The sequence below is a fragment of the Microcaecilia unicolor genome, chromosome 2 (assembly GCF_901765095.1).
Source record: "Microcaecilia unicolor chromosome 2, aMicUni1.1, whole genome shotgun sequence".
In the NCBI taxonomy this organism is placed as follows: Eukaryota; Metazoa; Chordata; class Amphibia; order Gymnophiona; family Siphonopidae; genus Microcaecilia; species Microcaecilia unicolor.
In genome coordinates, this window is record NC_044032.1 from 317889873 (window position 1) to 317912750 (window position 22878).

Genomic DNA, 22878 nt, shown 5'->3' on the forward strand with positions numbered 1-22878 from the left:
TCCTACAATTTGATATGTCTAATGCTTTTGATACAGTGGACCCTGATATTTTATTGGGCTTGATGGATCAGTTTGGCATTTGCGGTGAAGTCCTGCAATGGTTTACTGGTAATTTATCTTTTCCCTCTCTTTCTCTCATTCTATTTAACATAATGATGCCCCCCCAGGTAAATTTCCAGATTCCCGTGGCTTTAACACCTTTATTTATACTGATGATGTTACACTTTACTTACCATTTATGGAGAACTTAAATTAAGTCCTGCCTAGAATTAAATCTGGCTTAGATTTGATGGAATCTTGGGCTGCTGCTTTCAAATCGAAGTTAAATAGAGACGTTCCTAATCCTAACTAATTCTGCTCACCCAATGACTAACAGATACTTCTCTATTGATAATGTGTTTTTCCCTTTTTCTGCCACCTTGAAAAGAATGGAAATAACTATCGACTAGTATTTATAATTTGAATCACAGGTTTCTGTGATATTTTCTAGGGTCGTTAATCCCTATTGAGATTAAAAAGTCTGAGGCCTTTTTTTTCAAATTTAGTATTTTTTTTTTTTAGTACAATCCTTAGTGTTATCCAAGTTTAATTATTGTAATGCTGTTTACTCAAGTTTGTACATTTCTCTTGTAAAAAAAACTTCAAACATCCCAGAACACTGTGGCCCTTCTTGTATGCAAAGCCCCTCAGTTTATGGCTTCCTAAAAATACATATATTTAATGCGTATATTTAAATGGTGTGATCTTGTTTATCAAATTTTGTTTGGTCTGCAACACTTGCTGCAATTCCCATCACACAATGCCCATCCTGTGTCGAGAGACTATCTACTTCTCCATTTTCCAAACTGTAAGAATCTCCATTACAAATTAATTCATGATGCTAGTTTCCCATATCAACGTCAATTAGGCGTATTTCTGATTACCTAAAATTTCATAAATCGTTGAAAGCATTTTTATTTAGTGAATTCCTTGCCAATGTAGACCATTGTAATTCTCTTAGTTATTTTCAAATGAGTCATTCTGCTGCTATGATGTTATACCTCTTATTGTCTTTTACTTTTGTTTAATCCTTATTGTACTTTGCTTTAAAGTTAGATTTATTTATTTATTTATAGCATGTATATCCCACATTATCCCAAACGTTTGGGTTCAATGTAACCTACATCAATCTCTTGGATTAATCTTCCTTCCTGACCCTGGTGAAACTTCCTTCCACAGGTGATCTTGAACTTGTCTTCAACAGACTGTCCTAGTCCTCCCACCTCCCATGTACAGCACAGTTCCTGCAGCAGCGCTTCTTATGCTTGGTTCATTCCAAGCAGTAACTTGTCTCAGACAAAGCTTCAAGCCCTCAGAGAGCATGTTTCCCTTCTTTCGTTGATCTTAGCAATTGCCTCTCCTTGTTCACAGCATCAGGCTCTTGTAACTAGACGTATAAAACTTATTCCCTGTGATCTCAAAACACTTCCTTCCCATCATAGCAGCCCCACAAAATTTGGGAAAAATTCCTATTTAGTTTCTACTTGGTTTATTCTCCAAAGAGGACCTTGAGTGAAGTAAAGGTTAAACCCTTGCCACAAAGGCCAATTTTGACTTTCCTTCAGTGAAATGTACACATAACAGGTTTATTTACAAGGCTATGTCAAAATGTTTTATAACTGAAATTAGGGAGAAGCCATGGAGAAGTGGAGTAGCCTAATGGCTACAGCACTGAGCTGATAACCAGGGATGCCAAGATTGGATTATTGCAACATCGTATATTTAGGTTGTACCCAAGCTTCAGTCTCTACAAAATACAGACATGCGTTTGCTTTGCTATGCTCAGATGATCTTGCATCTCTGTTGCTGCAAAAGTATCATTGGTTAACAATCCATCAATGCAATCTCTTTAAATTACTATTTCTTACATTTAAGTTTCATAGGTTTTGTCAATCCCACTATCTCTCTTCCCTCACTATTCCATACTCTCCTGCCCATCTTCTACATTCAATAAACAATCATCGCCTAGTGTTTCCCGGCCCCAAATTCGTCCAATTGGAGTCCACTCGTCATCGCACTTTTTTCTTCACTGCTCCTTTTCATTGGAATTCACTCCCATTAGACATCTGTGTTGAAACCACTTTTAAAACTTTTAAATCAAAATTAAAGACCTCACTCTTTACTAAAGCTTTTACCATAGACTGAATTGATATGGCAAACCGCTGCTGCCCTCCCTCACTTTGTCCTCTTCCATCTCACCCCTCCTTATCTCTGTTCTATCCACTTTCCTGTAAATTATGTAGTTCCTTTCCTTTTCTCAATATGTGTTTTAAATATTGTAAATCGCCGAGAGATGCCAGTTAGTCATGGCGGTATAGCTAATTCTTATGAAACATAAACCTTGGGCGTCAGGTACAAAATTAGATCATGAGCCCTTCACAGACAGGGAAATACCTTAGTGTACCTAAATGTACCACTACTGAAAAGGGTGCAATCTAAATTCAAATATAAAATGGCAATTAGTTTGAAATAATCAAAACCACAACAGAAGCCGTCAATAGAAATAGAAATTCATATGTGTTCAATGACACAAATGTAAAATTAGCAACCATTCTTTGCATGTTACTGTCAAGTGGTACCCATTCACACCAAAAGGGTTTGGTTCAGCAAATAACTAGTTCCATTAACTGAAAATGTGATGAGTAACTGGCTAATTCGGTCAACTACCACATTCTAGTTTAGGTATGGACATCTCTTTATCCAAGCAGCAATGGGTAACACTATTAACTGGGTGCCTACAAAAAATAGGTACCTTTACAGGAAACTTGCTTAACAGGTAATATATGTTAACGGTACTTAGACATGACCTCTTACACCAGCAATAGAGATGGTATAACTTCAGGTCCCTAAATTCTGAAGATATGCACGTAATTTATAGCATTCTATAAGGAATGCACATAAGTTTGAATCCCATCCACACCCTGTTCAGGCTCCACCTAGGTGTATGTCCCCCTTGCAAATATACAATATGCAAGATATGCAGATATTTCAAAACTAGCACTTAGGTGGAAATTTGGCATGTAAGTGAGTAATGCACACATAAGAATGTATATACCAGCATTCTAAACACTTAGATGTGTAATGCTAGCATCCATTTTATAAAATCACCCCCCAAAATGTTATCAATAATGCATGCTTACCATATCCCAAACATAATTAGCCAGCCAGTAGATAACAGGTCTCACACCACTAATGCACTGCATATGTTTGGCTTTGCTGACTCGCTCCTGAATCAAGAAAACCACAAAGCTGGCTGGGACGAATGACATAGCAAAGATGACACAGATTGAAACCAGAACATCCACTGATGTGGTCATCCTGTACAAAGAATAGTAAAAGGATAAACATCTATTTATCCAGCTTCATGTTCACTGCATACTTCCAACTTTCTTACCACTGAACACCTCTAGTTAACTTTACAGATATGTTTTGAATTCTGCAGGACAACAGCTCATACAGCAAGAGTAAAAGATAGGAAGGGCCAGCTCTGGGCCTCTCAGGCTATGAGGAGAATACTATTTTCTGAATATTTTTTTATTTGTTGCATTTGTATCCCACATTTTCCCACCTATTTGCAGAATATCCACACTAAACATCCGTTTCAATGTATTTTAATTTCTTAAGGACTAAGACTGCAACTAATTCACATATTATGACCAACCTGAAGATCAGGACCAAATTTAGCCATCTCTAGGACACTGAAGAAAACAAGAACAGCTGGGTAGAGATGGAGAAATTAGGTCTTACCTGATAATTTTCTTCCCATTAGTCCTTTCCACTATTCCAGAACTTGTTGGCTAGCTGTATCCATCACAAGCAGGTGGAGATAGAGAACTGAAAACTGAGCTGAGACATCTCTCTTGACATCCAGTCCAGCTCCTTAGTATTTACGTACACAAGCAGTCAGGAGAAACTCAGAATAAACACAATAACTTTAAACAATTTGCTAACCTAACAGTAATCTGACAAGCAAACATATGTGGACCTTTTTCATCTCTGGACAACCTGTAGAAAACAAGAGATATGCAAGAAGCCCCATGCAAGGTGACAGTCATTAGTTGATCCATTACTTTGTACTGACTAAACATCTCAGAAACCTCGGGCAGGCCTCTGGAATAGTGGAAAGGACTAATGGAAAGGTTGTTATGCTAGAAAAGGAGAGCTCCACAGGAAACAGGGGAGAGGTGAAGGGAGGGAAGAAGTAAATTTGCTGGGTAACAGAGATAGGGATCTGAAGACCTCCAGATATGACTCTGCAGACTCAAGTCGCAAAGCTCAACTGGGGACCAGTTGACCAACTGGACCAGGAGCAAAGCACTTAGAACCAGAGGCTGAAAATTGTGTCCATCCACATGCTAGAGATAGAAAATACTGAGCAGTTGGACTGGATGCCAAGAGAGATATGTCTGAGCTCAGTTTTCAGTTCTCTATCTCCACAACTATCCCACAGGTTCTGGGATAGTGCGAAGCTGCGTAATGGAAAATACCTTTATAAAGGTAAGAAATGTTTAAAAATGCAAGTTTTCAGCAATGTTAAGGTCCCTTCTTCAATCTGTTCCTCACAGTGCCTAAGCAAGAAACTATAAATATTAAGAGAATGTAAACAAACATGAGATGTATAGACCAGATGAAACTTTGCATCCCATATCTTTCAGATAATGAAGACAGAATGCCACTTTGCACATGGTTAAAACAAAACTGAAGACTTACAGTGCCATTTCAGACAGCTGCTCCTTGGTGAGGTTCAAAGGGTGGTTATAGGCTGTGATTCCATATTTGCTAGGGTCTGCTTCCTCTTGGAGGTTGGATCGTAGAATAGCATTATTTATCACATTCAGAAAAGCACCAATGGCATGCCAGCCTTTGTTATTAAACCACACCTGAAAGGGATAAAAAAACAAAAGCATCAGCAAAGTATAATGGGGCTATGTGTAAGCTGCTGGGGCAATTCTATAAAGGGATGCCTCCATTTAGGTACCCGAGGCTGAGCATATGAGCCTAATTTATAAGAGAACCAAGGTTATAGAAAGAGTAACCTGGTATCAGTGCGCCTAACATAGACACCGGCACTTACAGCAGCCATACAACATATAGTATTCTGTATGTTATGTGCAGAAGTAGGAGCCCCACTTATGTTTCATTCATCTTCTACCCCTTTGTAAATACGTGCTATGTAAGTTATTTGCTATTTGTAGAATAGTGCTTAGACAGAATATTGGCATTTACCCATACACATGTGCACATACACATCATTATTCTAACATTTCCACGTGTAGATTCTATAATTTTAAAAATTGCCTTTCATGTGCCTGGTAAGAAACAGGACTGTGCTCTTGATTCTCCAGATTTCCTTGCAAAATGGAATAAAAATGTGAAACGCAGGAACAAAGCCGGTTTCTTGCTCTTGAGGCAAGTGACATTTTGAGTACTACTACTACTACTACTTAACATTTCTAGAGCGCTACTAGGGTTACGCAGCGCTGTACAATTTAACAAAGAGAGACAGTCCCTGCTCAAAGAGCTTACAATCTAATAGACAAGTGAACGGTCGGTCCAATAGGGGCAGTCAAATTGGGGCAGTCTGGATTCACTGAACGGTAAGGGTTAGGTGCCGAACGCAGCATTGAAGAGGTGGGCTTTAAGCAAAGACTTGAAGACGGGCAGGGAGGGGATTTGGCGTAAGGGCTCAGGAAGGTTGTTCCAAGCATAGGGTGAGGCGAGGCAGAATGAGCGGAGCCTGGAGTTGGCGGTGGTGGAGAAGGGTACGGAGAGGAGGGATTTATCCTGTGAACGGAGGTTACGGGCGGGAACGTAAGGGGAGATGAGGGTAGAAAGATAGTGAGGGGCAGCAGACTGAGTGCATTTGTAGGTAAGAAGGAGAAGCTTGAATTGAATGCGGTATCTGATCGGAAGCCAGTGAAGTGACTTGAGGAGAGGGGTGATATGAGTATATCGGTTCTAGCGAAATATGAGACGTGCAGCAGAGTTCTGAACAGATTGAAGGGGGGATAGATGGCTAAGTGGGAGGCGAGAGGTAATGAGAGCGTGGACGAGAGTTCGAGTGCTGTGTTCAGAGAGGAAAGGGCGAATTTTGCTGATGTTAAAGAGGAAGAAGCGACAGGTCTTAGCTATCTGCTGGATATGCGCAGAGAAGGAGAGAGAGGAGTCAAAGATGACTCCGAGGTTGCAGGCAGATGAGACGGGAAGGATGAGGGTGTTATCAACTGAGATAAGTAGTCGACAAGAGGAAAAATTATCAGCAAAGATTAACACCAAGATGGACATAAACAAACAAAACATACATATGGTTATATGCAATCTAACATAAATAGCATATGCACTCCATTTATTCTTGTTTAAAAAAAGTCTAACTTCTGGGTTTCTGCATACATATATAGAACTTTTTATCAGACAGAAAGAGCTTACAGTAACATAAACATCAGACAATTTCACCATCTACACTTCAGAAGGTCAGTCACATCAAAAGGACTACTTACCTTTACATTGTCTTTGGTGTCAAGTCCTTTCATGAAGTTTCCCAGACTATCCAGAAAGCGAATCGCAGCATCTCCCTGTCAGTATTACAAACAGCACTCATTGAAGAGAGTGTCTCCAATTAAAAAAAAAAAAAAAGCAACACCAAATAAAACATCTTCACAGTATTCAAGTTATTTTTGTTACCTTGGCATTATCCCATGAATTCTATATACGGCGCTGAAAGATTAGTTATAGAATTAGATCCAGGCGCAACTCATATGCTTAACTGGGCCAATTATTGGTTAATTGGTGCAATTATTAGTATTAACAAGCACTTGACACCAGTTGGGGCTTACTCTGATCTGTGCATTTCTCAACCAACCACACCTAATTGGTCATGAAAGGGGGGCGGGGCCATGAGAAGGGGCATGGGTGAATCAGAGGAATTTCTAAAAGTTAGGTTTGATGTTACAGAATTATCCCTATCCCTGCCTAATTTGGGGCATGGGAGTAACACCCACATTTATGAGGCGTAAGTCTGGCATCCAAAGTTAGGCATGACTTCCGCACTGCATTCAAATTCTATAAAGGTAATGCGACCTTTTATAGAATGGTGCTTAGCACAGATCATTTCCAGTGCTGATCTTTCAAGCCAGCCCTATGTACTTGTTACGGACATTACCGTGCCCCCGTCCCCATGTCCAGACTGATCTTTCTTCCCAGTGGTCTGGCTCTGTGGCTTCTCCGAACTGCCTTGTCCCTGTATTGATGCATCTGCTGCCTGTTTCCCTGGTGTCCTGCATCCAAGACTCACTTCAGAGTCTATCCAAGCCTCACTCTGGTGTTCCTGTGTCTAAGGGCACCAGAGATGCTGACATCATCAGTGAGGACCTTTATAAAGAACTCTGGGACTTTCATGTTTTGCCTTTGCAAGAGATCTCTTAGCCTCGTCTTTGTGTTTACTGTTTGGATCCAGTTCTTGCTTGGCTTTGTTCCTACGTGTTTTGTTCCAGAAGCCTTGTTCCTGTGGGGCTGATGATCAGAAGCAAACATAGGCGCTAGAGGCTATTAGCGCCATACTAGCTTCCATTTTGCTACCACCCCATGATCAGAGCCCCCAATCGCGTGAAACAGCATGCTAAACAGGAATTTTATTATTCCTCCTCAATGATCAGCAGCACACCAAACATTGGCACATTGTCCGCAGCAAACCCTATACCAGCTCAGAGCTGGTGTTAGCATTTGCAGGACATTGGAGGAATGAGGAACCCTGTCCAGCATGCATTTGCATGCTAGCAGGCCTCCCATCCCCCCAGTGGAACCGCCTCCGCAGGAGCCCTGAGCCCCCACCCCAAGCCTGCGACCACCAGTCCCCCCCCCGATCCCCCCTGACACAAGTTCACGGGGGCTGGAGATCCGGTGGATCTGGTAACCCCCCCTCGCAACCCCCCCCCCCAAAAGCCTTGATGGCCCACTGGGCAGGAAACACAAGTCCCCCCACCCAACCTTGTGGTCTAGCGGCCACTTTCCCTCCCCCCCTCTTCCAGTACACTCCCTTCTCTTCCAGCGCCGCCTTGAAAATGGTGGCACTGGGATGCACTGGGCAGGGCTTCACCACCGTATAAGGGAGAACTTATATTTGAATTTGTGGCCCACTGGGCTACCAGGGCTGTTTTTGAGGGTGCGAGGGGGGATTAGGGGGGCAATCCCCCCATGAACTTGTTGCAAGGGGGTCTGGGGTTTTGACAGCCCGGACCTGTCAAAACCCCATGCGCATGCTCAGGCACAATCCTCCCACATTTTTACCTTATGGTCAGAGATAATAGTATGCTTAAATTTGCATACAATTATCTCTGATCATAGGGGCAATAAAGCCCTGCACTTTTCCAGCGCTATTTTTAGAGTGCTGTTTGGAGCAGCATGGGGCTTTTGATCATCTGCACCTGTATGCCTTGTTTCCTGCCTAGCTTTGTTCCTGTGAGACTTGTCCCTGAATCCTTGTTCCTGAAAGCCTTACTCCTGCAAACCTTTGATCCTGAAAGCCTTGCCTTGTTTCCTGCCTAGTTTTGTTCTTTTGTGTCTTGTCCCTGAAGCCTTGTTCCTGCCTAACCTTATTCCCGTGAATCTTGTTCCTGTGATTTGCTCCTGAAGCCTAGTTCCTGTGTTCCTGCTGTAGCCAAATCCTGCTCCTGGCTCCTATAGCAAAATCTTGTTCCTGGTTCCTGCTATAGCCAAACCCTGTTCCTGGCTTCTACTATTGCCAAACTCTGCTCCTGGCTTCTGCTATTGCCAAACCCAGTTCCTGGTTTCTGCTATTGACAAACTCCATTTCTGACTCCTGCTACAGCCAAACTCCATTCCTGCTATAGTCAAGCTCCGTTCTTGCCTTGTCTTTAACACTGCTTCTGTTTGTTCCTGTTGCCTAGAGCCAGCCCTGTCCTGTTTCTGCCTAGCCCTTCCCATGCTTTGTGCCTTGTCTTGTTTTGCTCTTTTTTGTGTCTGGATCCAATTCTTGCCCTGCCTAGCCTTGCCTTGTCTGAACCCAGTTCTAACCTTGTTCCTCTCTGTGTTCAGTTCTAGCCCTGTTGCCTTTCTCTCTTTGCCTTGTCTGGATCCAGCTTCAGTCTTGCCTGTATGCTTTGTCTAGTTGTGCCAAGCCTTGCCTTGTCTTGTCCAATCCTGTCTGGATCCAGTTATTGCCTTCTCCTTGTCCTGCCGCTTCTGGACCCAGTTTTAACCTAGTTCTGTATTTTGCCTTGTTCTGCCTGGGGTTCAGTTCTGTCTTGCCTATTCTAAGCCCAGTTTTAATCTAGTTCCGTGTCTTGCCTTGTTCTGCCTGGGTTCCAGTTCTACCCCTTGCCTTGCTTTTCTTGTCTGGATCCAGTCCTTCTCTTGTTTACTGTTCCTCGTTACTTCTGTCTTGCCTAGTTTAGCCTTGTCTTGTCTTGCCCAGTCTTGTCTTGGTTCTTGCTCTGACTCCTGCCCTGTGCCAACCCAGGGGACTTGTGTGCCACAGCTCCGGCTTTGGCCCAAGAGCTCTGGTGTTTTCTAAAGTACTTCAGGTTACGCAGTCCTCTCCTACCCAGCTAAATCATTTTGAATATAGACCCATTTCCAAACTCATTATCATAACCATAGTAAATAATCAGAGTGGATGTTACAGATTTGGGAGGGAGGGGTGAGAACTAAAAACTGCTATGCTCTCTTCAAAAATAAGAGAATATCTCTGTATTTGTCTAAAGAATTTGTATCTTTGCTTTCAAAAAATGTAACAAAGAACTGAACTAGCAATCTATTAGAATACTTTTCATCTTATTTACAGCCAAGAGATGAAGTTGTTCTGTCTTGTACCTTAGCTAGCTCAAAGATTTTCTTCACATGGTTGATAGAATCACTGACTTCCTCGCTCGGAAGAAGCACCTGAGCACTGCTGGCACCCAATGAGAACCCTCCATACCTGTAAACAACGAGAATAACTGCTGTGACTAAAATGCACACCATACTGAATTTAGCAGAATGAAGAAAGCAAATCCTCTTGCACACCTCACACACATTTTTAGACTTAGTTTTCTCTAAGTTCCTATGTGCATACTTTATAAATATGAGCATACATACTTAAAATGAGACAGGAAAATTGTGCGTACTCAATAGCTGGTGTATTTTCTGTAAGGTAATTTTCAAATATTCAGATTGAATATTTGAATAGGCTTGACTTAACCTTGTGAGGGTAGTTTTGTTTTATTTTTTTATTAGTTTTAAGTAAAACATCCATCCAAAGTCATTACAAAATATAATGTAACTTCCATTCCACAAGAAGAACTATATGATAACAAACATATAACCAATTAAAATTAACTAATTCGAATTACGTATACAGCAGGTATACAAAAATATATTTTATCCAACTGGAAGAATAATTCACAACTTAACATTCATTTTTGGTGGAATAATGTTTTACAAATTCATAAATATTGTACTGCCAATACTGGTCATTTCCAGATGTCTAATCACAAAGTTTGGTTAACATTGCAGCAATATTTGGAATCAAACCCCACTAGTTAGCCATCTGAGCACACTATTATTATCCCTTTTTCCCCTTTCTTAATTTTACCCTCTGTCCTTCATTTTCTACTCCAAGTTATTATTCCAAGTTATTATTTATTTTTATACAACTTCCATTTTTGTATACCTGCTGTGAGGGTAGTTTTATAACAGTCTGCTTAACTTGCGTGAAAAGATACGTTTAATTTAATATCAGGTTGCCTAGGTTAACAGAATAGGAAGATGCCTATTTTTAGCCTATTTTATAAAAATACTTAGAGGCATATTTTCAAAGTACTTAGACTTTCAAAGTTCCATAGTAATCTATGGAACTTTGTAAGTCTAAATGCTTTGAAAATGAGCCCCATAGGCACCAATGCACTTTATAAAATCCTAGGGGTGAACTGTTAGAAATTATAGCAAAATTGAAGCTGTGGACATTCAAAGCAGCTCAGAAGCTGATGTAAATGTATACACATATAATCTGTAAGTCTATCCATATTTCATGAAACCACTCGTGCTCTTCCTAAGAACACATGTACAAATCTGTTGCGTAAAACTACGCTGTAATTTCTCACTGCGCATAACCTATAAAATTGCTTTGATGCTTATAAAATCCTTTTTTACATTTAAAAAATTGCAATAGGATTGAACCTACGGACTTTTATACCAATTCTTTTTTTTTTAATTGCAAATAGCAAGAAAAACTAACAGAAACAGAATATTTGAAATCCCAGCCCCAATCCTCCACATAACTGCTAATGACACACTGCAACTCTTCAGCACATAGTGAACAAAACCAGAGAAAGAGAAACCATCCATACCTATCTCCCCATGCCTCTCACTTCCACCATAACCCACCCCAACTTTCTCCCCACCCAATCAGGTAAAGAAAAAGAGTATTTTATTCAGAATTCAAGTGGTTGAAGAGCAAATTCAATCAAAGGGATGAAAATTGCCTGAAATAAAGTCTTCACAAAGAGCTTATCAATCAAGCATTCCAGGTAATACAGGCTGCCCAGGCAGGCAGCAGGCAAGAGAGTGATCCAGGTACAGGCAAAGTCAGTAGGCAGGCAGCAGGTCAAGAGAGTAATCCAGGTACAGGCAAAGTCAGTAGGCAGGCAGCAGACAGAGAGTAATCCAGGCACAGGTAAAGTCAATAGGCAGGCAGCAGGCAAGAGAGTAATCCAGGCACAGGCAAAGTCGAGCAACGCAGGACAAGTAGATAAGAAGCAAACTACTAAGTAACACCAACCAAAGTAGAAGCCGAAGCATGGAGTCCAGGAAGAGCTCAGCTGATAAAGTGCTGGCGTCTGACATCAGCAGGAACCAGCAGGGAGAAGGAGCACAGCCATAGGACAAGAGCAGGGGAAGGAGGAATCGGAAGACCAATAGGAGAGAAGCAAGGGAAGCCAGGCAGAGGGAGAGCAGACACAGGTAGGTGGAAGCAAAGCAATCAAGGAGCCTGGAAGCCGGGCAGAGAGAGAGCAGACACAGGGGCATGGAAGCAAAGCAATTAAGGAGCCTGCAACAACCGCTCTCTGAACAAACCCAGAGAAGAACTACACACACATGGCTCAGGGCAGTGCCAGTCAAGTGTGTGTGTTGACGGGACCCCGCACAGCCCGAGGACACTGTTTGCGTTGAGGTAGGGGACATCGAAATAAGGTCAGGAGCGTGGACGTAAACAGGGGGCTCCCAGGAATTGTCCTCCGGGCCAAGATGTTTCCATGACAGCAGATAAAATAGTCGTCCTCTCTGACACCTGGAGTCGAATCTCCTCCACCTCGAATTCAGGATAAGTACATAAGTAAATAAGCATCGCCATACTGGGAAAAGACCAAGCCAAGCATCCTGTCTCCGACAGCGGCCAATCCAGGCTTCAAGAACCCGGCAACCGCCCCCCCCCCCCCCAAAATTAATAATGTTCAATGGACTTTTCCCTCAGGAATCTGTCCAAACCCCCTTTAAATTCCGTAAGGCCAGCTGCTGTCACTACATTCACCGGCAACGAGTTCCAGAGTCTAACTACACGCTGAGTAAAGAAAAACTTTCTCCTATTTGTTTTAAATCTACCATATTCTAGCTTCATCTTGTGTCTCCTGGTTTTGTTGTTGTTTGAAAGTGTAAACAAATGCTTCACATCTGTCCGCTCAACTCCGCTCATTATCTTGTAGACTTCTATCATATCACCCCTCAGCCGCCTTTTCTCCAAGCTGAAGAGCCCTAACCTTCTCAGCCTTTCCTCATAGGGAAGTCGTTCCATTCCCTTTATCATTTTCGTCGCCCTTCTCTAATTCCTTCATATTTTTTTTGAGATGCGGTGACCAGAATTGGACACAATACTCAAGGTGCGGTCGCACCATGGCTCGATACAACGGCATTATAACATCCTCGTGTTTGTTTTCCATCCCTTTCCTAATAATGCTTTCTTAGCCGCCGCAGCACACTGGGCAGACGTTTTTAACGTCTTATCAACGATGACTCCCAGATCTCTTTCTAGGTCCGTAACTCCTAACGCGGAACCTTGCATGACATAGCTGTAATTCGGGTTCCTCTTACCCACATGCATCACTTTGCACTTGTCAACATTGAACTTCATCTGCCACTTGCACGCCCAATCCCCCAGTCTCGCGAGGTCCTCCCGTAATCTTTCACACTCCTCCTGCGACTTGACGACCCTGAATAATTTTGTGTCATCTGCGAATTTAATTACCTCACTAGTTACTCCCATCTCTAGGTCATTTATAAATATGTTAAAAACCAGTGGTCCGAACACAGACCCCTGCGGGACCCCACTAACTACCCTTCTCCACTGAGAATACTGACCATTCAACCCTACTCTTTGCTTCCTATCTTTCAACCAGCTCTTAATCCATAGTAATACCCTACCTCCGATCCCATGACTCTCCAGTTTCCTCAGGAGTCTTTCATGAGGCACTTTGTCAAACGCCTTTTGAAAATCCAGATACACAATATCCACCGGCTCCCCATTGTCCACGTTTGTTCACCCCCTCAAAAAAATGCAGTAGATTGGTGAGGCAAGACTTCCCTTCACTAAATCCGTGCTGACTTTGTCTCATCAGCCTATGTTTTTGTACATGCTCTGTAATTTTATTCCTGATAATAGCCTCTACCATTTTACCCAGTACCGACGTCAGACTCACCGGTCTATAATTTCCCGGATCTCCTCTGGAACCCTTTTAAAAAATCAGCGTAACATTGGCTACCCTCCAGTCTTTCGGTACCACACTCGATTTTAGGGATAGATTGCGTAGTACTAACAGTAGTTCTACAAGTTCATTTTTCAATTCTATTAATACTCTGGGATGAATACCATCAGGTCCTGGCATTTACTACTCTTCAGTTTGCAGAACTGAACCATTACATCCTCCAAGTTTACAGAGAATTCGTTTAGTTTCTCCGACTTGCCCGCTTCAAATATGTTTTCCGGCACCGGTGTCCCTCCCAAATCCTCCTCAGTGATGACCGAAGCAAAGAATTCATTTAATTTCTTCGCTACGGCTCGGTCTTCCCTGATTGCCCCTTTAACACCATTTTCGTCCAGCGGCCCAACCGATTCTTTAGCCGGCTTCCTGCTTTTAATGTATCCAAAAATTGTTTTACTATGTATTTTCGCTTCTAACGCTAACTTTTTCTCAAAGTCCTTTTTTGCCCTCCTTATTTCCGCTTTGCATTTGGCTTGGCATTCCTTATGCTTTATCTTGTTACCTTCAGTCGGTTCTCTTCTCCACTTTCTGAATGATTGTTTTTTGGTTCTAATGACTTCCGTTTAGCCACGCCGGCTGACGTTTGGTCTTTTTTCCCCTTTTTCTAATACGCGGAATATATTTGTCCTGTACCTCCAGGATGGTGTTTTTAAACAGCATCCACGCCTGATGCAAGTTTTTTACCCTGCGAACTGCACCTTTCAGTCTTTTATTCACCGTTTTTCTCATTTTGTCGTAATCACCTTTTCTAAAGTTAAACGCTAGTGTATTTGATTTCCTAAGTTCACTTACTTCAATGCCAATATCAAAACTGATCCCCCGCCGGGGTTGAAGAGGGTCTGATGAAGCCCTTACAGAGGTTTTCTTGAATATGTTCCCGCATTGTATTAGATTCCTCCCGAGAAAGGGTGTAGAGCCGGCCCCGAGGGGGCATTTTGCCTGGGAGTAGCTCAATGGGGCAGTCAAAAGGGTGATGTGGAGGAAGGGAGTCTGCCTCCTGCGCATTAAAAACATCTTGGAAATCACGGTATTCCTTGGGGAGAGAAGCGTCACACGGGCACAAGACACCCGGGGAGGCAGTAATAGTCCTCGGGGATGGCACCACCGGTGTGAGACGTGTAGCGAAACATTGAGAACCCCAACTGCCGATATCAACAGTAGACCAGTTGATACTTGGTGCGTGTTGTCGTAACCAGGGTAGGCCCAAAATAACGGGATGAATGGCCCGGGGAAGCACCAGAAATTGAATCTCCTCCTTATGTAAAATTCCAACTTGCATCTGCAAGGGCTGGGCAACGTGAGTGATGGAGTAGGGAAGAGTTAAACCTTGAATGGAGGTCACTTGTAGTGTAGGTTTGCAAGGAATTGAAGGAGCTCCTAGTTGGTTCAGGAGTCCGGCGTCAATAAAATTTCCTCCTATTCCTGAATCGATCAAAGCCTTGGTGCTAACACAAAATTCTTTCCTATGCAAGGAGATTGGAACAGAGACAAGGTTATCTGGAAGAGGCGAAAAACGACCCAGAGCCACCCCCTTCAGTGACCCTGGGTCTAGGCATTTCCCAGTTTATTCAGACAATGTCTTAGGAAGTGGCCAGCCTGCCCACAGTAGAGGCGAAGTTGATTGTCCCGATGGTGAGCCCTCTCCTTCCAATAATGCCGTCCAATAACCATTGGCTCTTCAGGGACTCCAGAAGTAGAGCTTGCTGCACCTTTGGGAGAAGAAGGGTGTGGCTTCCGAGGAGATGGTCTCTGAGAGCGGCGCTGATTATAGTGTTCCATTGACCTTTCTTGAAACCGTACGTCGATACGGACGTAGAGGGTGATCAGAGCATCCAAAGCATTCGGAAGTTCCCGGATGGCCAGTTCTTCTTTGATCCGGTCGTTGAGTCCTTGCCAAAAAATGGCCGTAAGGGTCTGTTGGTTCCATCTTACCTCTGAAGCTAGGGTTCGAAAACGAACGGCATAGGAACCACAGAACAATTGCCTTGTTGAATTCATAGAAGCTCTGTGGCTGCAGAGGGGGGCCATCCCGGCACATCGAAAACTAACCAGAAGTGGTGAAGAAATTCTCCAAGATCAGTGAGTAAAGTGTCCCGTTGCTCCCAGAGAGGAGAGGCCCAAGCCAAGGCAGATTCTGAGAGTAGAGAGATGATATAGGTTATCTTGAGTCTATCTGTAGAAAAGGCTGCTGGTTGCATTTCAAACAGCATAAGACACTGGTTGAGGAACCCTCGGCAAGCAGAAGGGGTGCCGTTGAACCGGGGAGGTTCAGGAAGCCGCAACCCTGGAGTAGGTAACACGGATACAGACAACGCAGCAGGAGGCTGTCATTTGGATTGAAGGGTTGACATCTGGGAACACACATCCTGTAGAACTCCGGACAGACGGTTTAGCTGGGCCTGTTGCTGCTGAAGAACCTCGGCCAACTCAGACAGGTCGGGTTTGTCCAGTGAACTCATGGCTTCGGCTTACTGACTTGTGATTTCTTGTACCAAGTAAGAGCGCTGCTGAGCCCGGTACTCGGACTAGGTTCTGCTTGGCGGCTGGACAACCCCGGGTTTCACCTACGCTGACTGCCGTTCCCCAGAGGTTAAGCCCCTAGGTGCGGGCGGCTTGCAGGACTTATGAGACGGAGCTGGAAGCGGGGTGGTGAATGTATCGGCCAGTCAGGCAGCAGGCAAGAGAGTGATCCAGGTACAGGCAAAGTCAATAGGCAGGCAGGCAGGCAGCAGGCAGGGGAGTAATCCAGGAGCAGGCAATGTCAACAGGCAAGCAGCAGACAAGAGTAATCCAGGTACAGGCAATGTCAATAGGCAAATAACAGGCAAAAGAGTAATCCAGGCACAGGTAAAGTCAGTAGGCAGGCAGCAGGTCAAAAGAGTAATCCAGGAACAGGCAAAGTCAGTAGGCAGGCAGCAGACAGTGTAATCCATGCACAGGTAAAGTCAATAGGCAGGCAGCAGGCAAGAGAATAATCCAGGCACAGGTAAAGTCAATAAGCAGGCAGCAGGCAAGAGGGTAATGCAGGTACAGGCAAAGTCAAGCAACGACGGACAAGTAGATAAGAAGCAAACTACTGAGCAAGTAACACCTACCAAAGTAGAAGCTGAAGCATGGAGTCCAGGAAGAGCTCAGCTGATAAAGTGCTGGCGTCTGACATCAGCAGGAACCAGCAGGGAGAAGGAGCACAGCCATAGGACAAGAGCAGGGGAAGGAGGAATCGGAAGACCAATAGGAGAGAAGCAAGGGAAGCCAGGCAGAGGGCGAGCAGACACAGGTGGGTGGCAGCAAAGCAATCAAGGAGCCTGGAAGCCAGGCAGAGAGCAGACACATGCATGGAAGCAAAGCAATTAAGGAGCCTGCAACAATCGCTCTCTGAACAAACCCAGAGAAGAACTACACACACATCGCTCAGGGCAGTGCCAGTCAAGTGTGCATGTTGACGGGACCCCGTGCAGCCCGAGGATGCCGCTTGCATTGAGGTAGGGGACATGACAACATGCAACTTACAGTACTCTATAAATTAAGGACTAAATTCAGTAAATGGCACCCAAATTTGGGTGCCAAAATTAATATGGCTGAGCACTATTCTATAAATGATGCTCCAAGTTGGGCAATGTTTACAGAACAGCACTGGGATCTGCGCCCAACGTTTAAGCATGAGGATTTACACCAGCTGAACAAAAGTGTAAATCCCCATGTCTAAATTAGGCACACATCCTTTGAATTCTATAATAGTGCATACATCTTTACTGAACACCCCTGACCCAAACATGCCTCTCCCATGGCCACGCCTCTTTTCAGTTGTGCACTAAAAAATTTACACACGCCATCTTTATAGAATAGTGCCTAGTAAGATGCGCACATAAATCCAAATTGTTGCCAATTAATGCCAATAATTGATTGTTAGTACCCAATTGTTGGCACTAATAGCTCATTACACAATTAAATTGTGTCATTTAGGAGGAAGTGATGTCACCGCCCTTGATGGCCACTTGAGACTGGAGCTCTCAATCATCACTATTTAATTTGCAGCCCTACTTTTTCACACCGGGCAGAGATCGCCAGCTGTGTGGTGTATTGCCTGGCTAAAGTGCTGGCGAGGCGGATACGATGAGTGCTTCTAAGTCACGAGTGGTAAAGTTACAGGAGTTTGCATTTACACAATGCACTGCAGCTTTGGGTCTAAGTCAAGGCAACACTAGGGGAGAACACATGGAATCTGCTTCTACCATATTGGATGTACCACTGCAACCTACTCCTTCACTACTACTGAAGCCGTGGATGACCTTATGACAACAATTTGTACTTGGTTGCAGGACATTAAAAAACGGACCTCCGTGTGGTGAGCTCGGAGTTGGCAGCACTAGGGGCAGACCTGAGAGAGGCAAGATTGCGGATCTGGGCAGGCACATTGCAGAAGCAGAGATGGGCGTGGAGGAGCACACAGAGGCAATAGCTGATATTAATAAGCAACTTACGGATAATAAATAAACTACAAAGTACTTGTTGGACAAAATAGAGGATTTGGAAAATTGTAGCAGATGCTCGAATTTGAGAATCTGTGGACTCCCGGAAGACTCAGAATATGTGGACTGTGAGAAAGTAGTGCAATGCATTGACGCAGCTATCTTACCAGTTGATCCCATCTCTACTGGCTTATAAGATTAAAGAGGCTCTCTTAAATAAAGCTAGAGCGTTGACACCCTATGAATGGGATACCCATAAACGTGAACTTTATCAGGATTTGTCGACTACTACACTCAAGCATAGGAATGCATTGCACCCTTTGATTCAACATTTGAGGAACACGGGAATAGGCTATAAATGGCAACACCGCTTTGTGCTCCTGTTTTATAAAGTTGGAAAATTGCAATAGATATGCTCTCTAGAAGAGGTGCAGGAGCTGCTTCCTCTAGCGGATGAGATGACGGCCCACTCTTCTACATCTCCTGTGTTGCCTGCAGCTCCAGGGAGACCCAGATGGTGTCCCAGGGCATGGTTGTCTACAGCGTCAACTCTCTCAGAAGAAAATGCCTCATAATCTACCCACATGAATTGATTACCTAACTCAGTGGTTCCCAAACCTGGTCCTGGAGGCACCCAGCCAGTCAGGTTTTCAGGATACCCACAATGAATATTTATGAGAGAGATTTGCATACACCACCTCCAATGCATGCAAATATCTCTCATGAATATTAATTGTGGGTATCCTTAGAACCCAACTGGCTGGGGTGCCTCCAGGACCAGGTTTGGGAACCACTGACCTAGCTAACATTTTTGCTTTTCTTTTCCTCCTTATGACTGTAATTTGGAGTTGCCTGGGGTGGCTGAAAAGGCTAACAGTGGAGCTTCTTTGTTTTGTAGAGACAGGGCTCACTTTCCTCTTACTATGGTGTGCCAACATTAGTTGCATTGACATGCTGTTATGGATTCCGTGGGGAAGGGAGGCTTGTCTTGGGAATGGGGGAATGAGGGACAGATTGCTTTCTTGGATGCCTTGGGTCACGTTCTGTTGAGATATGTGGACGGGCATTTTCTTTCAGATTGAGACTTTAGTGTTACCTTAGTCTCTAAATTGGATAATAGTGCCATGGGGATATCTTGTGCACAGAAGAAATATGCACATTTTAAATGGCAGATACAACAAACTGAAAGGGACTTTACTTACTTTTCCCACATAGATATGTGGTTGGGTGATTCCGATATTTTAAGGATGTACAAGCTGTAATGATCATGCTCCAGTCCTTTTTACTTTTTTTCTGAGAGAGGGACCCAGAGGACACCAATATTGGCGCATGTGTCAGCCTCAGTTTGTGTCAGCTTTGGAAAAACATCTTAAGGATTATATAGAACTAAATGATCTTGATGATATTGATCCCATTACCCTATGGGAGGGTTTGAAAGAAGCTATGAGGGGTCGTATTATAGCTATGCAGACCCATCTTCGCAAAACTGGGGAAGCCCATGAACTACATCTCCGTCAACAGATCTCTCAGATGGAGTTGGAAGGGTAAAATTATGTCAGATGAATCCATTAACTGGTGGAGATAGAGATAACTGACTTCAGTGAGTGGTACTGGACGACCAGCTCCTCCATAGGTTAGTATATGTCTCATCACAAAGCAAAACTCGGCACACAACTAAGAAAACCTTCCTCACTAATAGAGAGAAAACCCCAGCAGAACCAGGGTAAAAACAATTAATTCTGGAAACTCTTGGAACATTGAGAAACCTATAAGCCAAACCAAGTATAACTAGAAACCTAAAGAGATAGGAACAACCAGCACACACAGTGAGGCAAGACACGTGATGGAAAAAAGTAGGGAGAGATCCTGGATTCATCTGCTGCAGCTAAAGGAAATAAAATTATCAGGTAAGACATCATTTTACCTTCCTTGACGCAAGCAGCAGATGAATCAATTAACTGGTGGGATGTACCAAAGCAGTCCTAGATAAGAAGGGAAACAGTCGCCCCCCGAGCCAAAACCGCCGTTCCAAAAGAAGCACCAGATCTGACAGCCACATCAATTCTATAATGCTAGGAAAAGGTTTGTAAGGAGGCCCATGTAGCATCCCAACAGATCTTATGCAAGGACAGTACCGAAGCCTCTGCCCAAGATGCCGATTGCGCCTTAGTAGAATGAGCTCACAGCAGCTCCGGCACCGTTCGACCAGACAAGTATACAGAGGAAATAGCCTCTTTCATCCATCTTGCGATAGTAGGTTTAGACGCCTCCTGACCATGTCGGGAACCTGAAAGCAGCACAAATGACCCGTCTGCCGAAAGTCATTACACATCCGCAAGTAGCGGAGAAGAACGCGACGCACATCCAAAAGATGAAGCTTTCAGAAGGTCGAGGGAAAATCCTCTTCCCAAAAGGAAGGAAGAAAAAGAGGCTGATAAAGATGGAAGGCCGAGATAACCTTCGGCAAAGAGGAAGGCACCGTCCGTAACGTTACTCCCGCTTCTGAAAATTACAAGAAAGGATCACAGGACGAAAGAGCTTGAATCTCAGAGATCCTACGCGCTGAAGCCATGGCTACCAAAAATACAGTCTTCAGGGTGAGGTCCTTCTCCGAAGCCCGATGCAACGGCTCAAAGGGAGGGCTTTGCAACGCTTTGAAAACTAAATTAAGGTTCCAGGACGGATGGGCAACTGGAAAGGAGGGTGAAGATAAAGAACTCCACACAAGAAGCAGATCACATCCGGACACTCTGCCCCGAAAACACTCTAAGGCTGCAACTTGAACTCAAAGTGAGTTATAGGCTAATCCTTTCTGTAAACCGTCTTGCAAAAACGCCAAGAGCTGAGCCACAGATGCCTGAAAGGGAGACCATGCTCTGGCCTCACACCAAGCCACAAAGGTGCGCCAAACACGAGCATACGTAGTTGAAGTGGAACGTTTACGAGCCTGCAATAACGTAGCAATAACCACATCAGAAGAGCCCTTCTTTCTCAAACGCGCTCTCTCAATAGCCAGGCCGTAAGACCAAAGCAGCAGGGATCCTCTATCTGAACCGGTTCCTGATGAAGAAGATCTGGCTGATCCGCAAGTTGGAAGGGTGGCTCCACTATGAGACACACCAGGTTCGCATACCAAGGGCACCGGGGCCAATCCAGAGCCACCAGGATGACTCAGCCCGGGTGTTGAGCAAACGGCAGCAGAACCTGCCCGATCAAGGGCCAAGGGGGAAAAATGTACAGAACAGTGTCCTCCAGCCATGGCTGAAGTAAAGCGTCTAAACCTGCAGACTCGGGTTCTTCTTCTGCTGAGGTAAACAGGCACCTTGGTGTTGATCTGGCTTGCCATGAGATCCATCAACAGAGTGCCCCATTTCTGACGAATCAACTAAAACACCTCCATCGACAGCTCCCACTCCGCAGGATCCAGGGTGTGTCGACTGAGGAAATCCACCTCTACATTGCTGTGATTTGCAATGTGAGCCACTGATAGGCACAGAAGGTGGGTCTCCGCCCGCTGGAGAAGGCGAGCGTCGTCGTTCACCAGAACCAGACTTTGAGTGCCGCCTTGACGATTGATATAAGCGACCACTATGGTGTTGTCCGAAAATACCCGAACTGCCTTCCCCGTTAGCAAGGACTGAATCTCCTGCAGGGCTAAGAACACTGCCCAGAGTTCCAGGCGATTGATTGGCCAAACAGCCTACCTCGCTGACCAAGTTCCCTGGGCAACACGGTGAAGAGAAAGAGCCCCCCAACCGGAGAGACTGGCATCTGTGACTACAATCACCCACTGTGGAGCCGCCAGAGACACTCCCCTCCACAAGTGGGGGTCGGAAAGCCACCAGGTCATACTTCATCGTGTCCGGGGAAGCCATGGCAACTGGTGTTGGTAATACTGAGAGACCGGAGACCATCTGCAGAGAAGAGAGGCCTGAAGAGGTCGCATATGAGCTCTGGTTCCAAGGGACCACCTCCAGGGTCGCTGCCACGGACCCCAAGACCTGAATGTAGTCCCAGGCCCGGGGACTCCACAACTGTAGAATCTGTGAAATCTGAGAATGGAGCTTGATCACCCGCTCCTCTGGCAGAAAGACCCGGCCCAGTGCCATGTCTAAGTGCTCCTAGGTAGTCTAACTGCTCAGAGGGGTTTAGATGACTCTTGTGGAGGTTGACAACCCATCCCAAGGACTGTAGCAGTAGAAAAACCTGCTGGGTGGCCTTGCGACTGTCCTGAACAGAGTCCGCTCGAATCAGCCAGTCGCCCAGGTAGGGATGAACCCTGATACCTTCTTTCCGCAGGAATGCTGCTGCTACTACCACCATGATTTTGGAAAACGTCCGAAATTGGAAATGACGGCCCAAAATCGCTGGAGACCAAATGGGGATATGAAGATATGCCTCCTTGAGATCCAAAGCTGTGAGGACTTCTCCCGGCTGAACTGCTGTCACAATGGACCGCAAAGACTCCATGCAAAAATGCCGAACCCTTAAGAACTGGTTTAACTTGCGGAGATCGAGAATAGGCTGAAAGAGCCCCCTTTTCGAAGCACCGCAAAATAAATGGAATACCGCTCCGAGATCCAACAGAGAGCGAAGAGTGGCCTCGACTGCTGTTCGTTTGG

General features: G+C 44.5%; 1 protein-coding gene across 1 annotated transcript in view; it reads right to left on the minus strand.

Annotated features, from left to right (window-relative positions):
* Positions 1–22878, minus strand: part of ABCA1 (ATP binding cassette subfamily A member 1) — a 706841-nt gene that overhangs the window by 191525 nt on the left and 492438 nt on the right. The window contains 4 exon segments of the mRNA XM_030194329.1: positions 3180–3357; positions 4750–4919; positions 6537–6611; positions 9868–9973. Of these exon segments, the coding sequence (XP_030050189.1) occupies positions 3180–3357; positions 4750–4919; positions 6537–6611; positions 9868–9973 (529 nt within the window).